This window comes from Sinocyclocheilus anshuiensis, unplaced genomic scaffold (assembly GCF_001515605.1).
Source record: "Sinocyclocheilus anshuiensis isolate Anshui unplaced genomic scaffold, SAMN03320099.WGS_v1.1 scaffold1626, whole genome shotgun sequence".
NCBI classification, from domain to species: domain Eukaryota; kingdom Metazoa; phylum Chordata; class Actinopteri; order Cypriniformes; family Cyprinidae; genus Sinocyclocheilus; species Sinocyclocheilus anshuiensis.
In genome coordinates this window covers 589,444-592,738 of record NW_015547254.1, presented here as the reverse complement: position 1 = coordinate 592,738, position 3,295 = coordinate 589,444, and the positions used below count along the sequence as shown (strand labels likewise).

General features: G+C 36.7%; 1 protein-coding gene across 3 annotated transcripts in view; it reads left to right on the top strand.

Moving 5' to 3' along the window:
* Positions 1–3,295, top strand: part of LOC107701667 (queuine tRNA-ribosyltransferase subunit qtrtd1-like) — a 22,941-nt gene that overhangs the window by 18,903 nt on the left and 743 nt on the right. For all 3 annotated transcript variants that reach the window (XM_016503721.1, XM_016503722.1, XM_016503720.1), the window contains exon 8: positions 2,761–2,857. In XM_016503721.1, the coding sequence (XP_016359207.1) occupies positions 2,761–2,857 (97 nt within the window). The remainder of the gene's footprint in view (positions 1–2,760; positions 2,858–3,295) is intronic.

The window sequence follows — 3,295 nt, the reverse complement described above, 5'->3', positions numbered from 1 at the left end:
GGGCATTTTAACGAGTACGAGTACAGGAGCTCAGTATCGGGCCCGATACCGATACCAGTATCGGTGTCGGTGTCGGTGCATCCCTAGTTTTTACTTTCAAAAGCCTTTTCTGTGAGAATAGAGACCCCTGCGTTTGTCTGCAAAGTATCTGGATCACATGAAGATACATAAAAAAATTCAATATCAGGCATAAATAATTGATTTGGGCTGTTTGGTGTACAGCAGTCTGTTCTAAGAAGAAGCTAATCGATGTGAGTTCAGGACAGGCACTTGCAGAATCAGGAGAGAAAGAAATATCCCCTCAGCCAATTAGAGAGCTCTGCAGGGAGACTGGCTGTAGCCTCACCCTGATCTGCTGCCTTCTGTCACGGCTACTACTTCACATGCTCTTCTCTTTCACACCCTCTCTACATCTCTAAACCTCCACTTTGTGGTGTCTTTTTACTTATTCTTCTTCTTTCTGTCTCGTGTGTTTTTTTTAAAATTATTTCATTTGTTCGTAGAAATATAAAAGACATCTGTACAATTAAACATGCACTCAGTAATTTTAGTTGTAAAACAATATTTTGAAAAAATGTTAAAAATTATGTACCCTCACATGTGATTAATTCCGGTCATATCAATAGCTTATAAAAGCTGTTTTATTTTACATGTAGTGGGTAGCCTCATGTGGGCCTCCATGTTGAAATCACATGATTAGCCTACTGTACGTTTTTTAAATTTTTTTTTTCTGGTGTCTGTATAATTATATAATATTATTTTATTATAATATAATTTTCTATTTATTTTTTTCCCACTAGTATTTAAATGAGAGAGGCCTTGAATCTTTGAAGTAGTGGGTGTCATTCACTAAACACAATCTAATATGAACATAAGTATTGGGACAGTTTACCTTAAATCAAATGTCCAAGAAATGCTTTGCAAACCCGTTTTCAACTGTAGCTTTTTTTAGGGAGTTTCTGCTTTTAGTCTCCTCTTCAACTGGTGAAATGCATGTTTGATTGGATTTAAATCTGGAGATTGACTTGGCCAATCTAAGGCCATCCATTTCTTTGCCCTGATAAACTCCTTGACTGAATTGGCAGTGTGTTTTGGGTCACTGTCCTGTTGCAATTTGAAGCACTTCCCAATGAGTCTGCTGGGATTTTGAACATTGGTAGCCAAGATGCTTTTGTACACTTCTGCATTCATGCTGCTGCTGCCATCATCCGTTAAATCATCAATAAAGATGAGTGACCCTGCATGGCCATACTATGACACTACCTCCACTATGCTTTCCCCTATTACGGATGAGGTTGCTTTGGATCATTTGCAGTTCCTTTTTTCCCAAACTTTTGTTACTTTGATAAAGGATCTTTGTCTCATATGTTCATAAAACTGTTCCAAAAACTTAACTGGATCACCTTTGTGCTTTTTTTGCCATTTCTAATCTGGCCCTTCTACTTTTGGTGCTGATCTGAGGTTTGCATCTTGCCGTGTGAACAGTAGACCATCACCAGTCATCAGTGGTTTCTTTCTTTTTCAGGACATTCCAAACTGTTGAATATATGTTTTTGCTATAGCTCTAACTGAGCTCCCCTTTTCTTTTAGCATCCAAAATACTTGCTTTTCTCTCAAAGCCTCATATTCATCTACAGACGTCTTGACTCAACAACAGACAGACCAATTTTGTCTTTAAGGTTCCTCAATTTGAAAATTACATGTTCCTTTGGCATGTTCACACCATACACTACTTGATTTGGTTATGAAATATGTACAGTTATGATCAGAATTATTAGCCCCTTTGGTAAATATGAGCAAAGAAGGGTGTGAAAATAAAATCTACAAAAATCTAACCATTAATTGAAGTAGAACAATTTAAAGTGGGGGTAAAATTGCATTATGATATAAATGTTTTTTCTTCAATACATGTTATTGGCCCCTTTTTATTCAGTACTTTTTGCAACCTTCATTTCAGCTCTGAATCTTCTGCTATAATGACTGATGAGGTTGGAGAACACCTGTCAAGAGATCAGAGACCTTTCTTCCATACAAATCTCTCCAGACAGTGTTGATTTTGTTGTTTGTTTTAGATCATTGTCCTGATGGAAGACTCAACCACCATTATGTGATTCATAGCAGAGGCAGTCAGGTTTTGAATTATCTGTTGGTATTTGATAGAATTCACGATGCTGTGTATCTGAACAAGAATCTCTGGCAGAAGAATAGTCAGTCCCACAACATTAATGATCCAGCAGTGTATTTAACCATGGGCATTGGGTTCTTTTTATCCCTGTGTATCTGTTTAAATCTTGTGTCTGCCAAAAGCTAATTTTTTCAACTTCATCTGGCCATAGAAACCCTCATAAACAATTTGTGGTGATGTTTGATTTTTTTTTAAGCTTTCTGACCCCAAGACTCAATTAATTTCAGCAACCACTCAAACTATCCTCCTTATCGTGCGTTAAGACACTGTAGACACACGTCCTTTTCCAGGCAGATATCATAACATCTCCAGTTGACGGGAGTGTCTTAATTATTGCCCTAATGGTGAAGATGGCTATTTTCAATGCTTTAGCTATTTTCTTACAGCCACTTTCTATTTTGAGAAGCTTAGATTTTTGTGAATTTGTTGAATGAATGATCGGAAGGATAAACAATGCGGATTTATTTTCACAGCCGCCTTTGCTCCTATTTATCAGGGGGGCTAATAAGTCTGAACACAAATGTATGTAAAGCAATTGTGCTGAATGTTTAATCATGTGTGTATGTTTGACACAGTGTTGGAATTCAACGGAGAGATGCCTGCTGTCAAGAAGCTGAACTCAAATGGGGATGAAAATATTATGCCTTTCGAAATGAACCTCAAAGATAAAAGGTTTGTATGTATGGAGGGAGACACCCCTCAAACAGCTGTGTTTTCATTTGCTCATATCAGATGAGACTACTAATGCTTTCATGCACATCCAATGCTTTCATACACATCTAATGCTTTCTTGCCCATCTTTCATGATCTCAATCACCTCAGTTTGGATATGAGGATAAATAAATGCAATATGTTAGTAATTCATACTCGCTTCTGAGTACATTTCCATAATATTGCCTCTATCACTAGAGTCAGATCAGATTAGTGGTCAAAGGAGTGATGTAGGATATTAAACAAAAGGATTTTCCAACCCCCCCACCCATGACTCAAACCACTGCCTTATAAAAATGTCTTGTATACATCAACAGGAGTAATGATTTATATATATATATATATATATATATATGTATATATATATATATATATATATATAGTGTGGGTGCAGAAAAT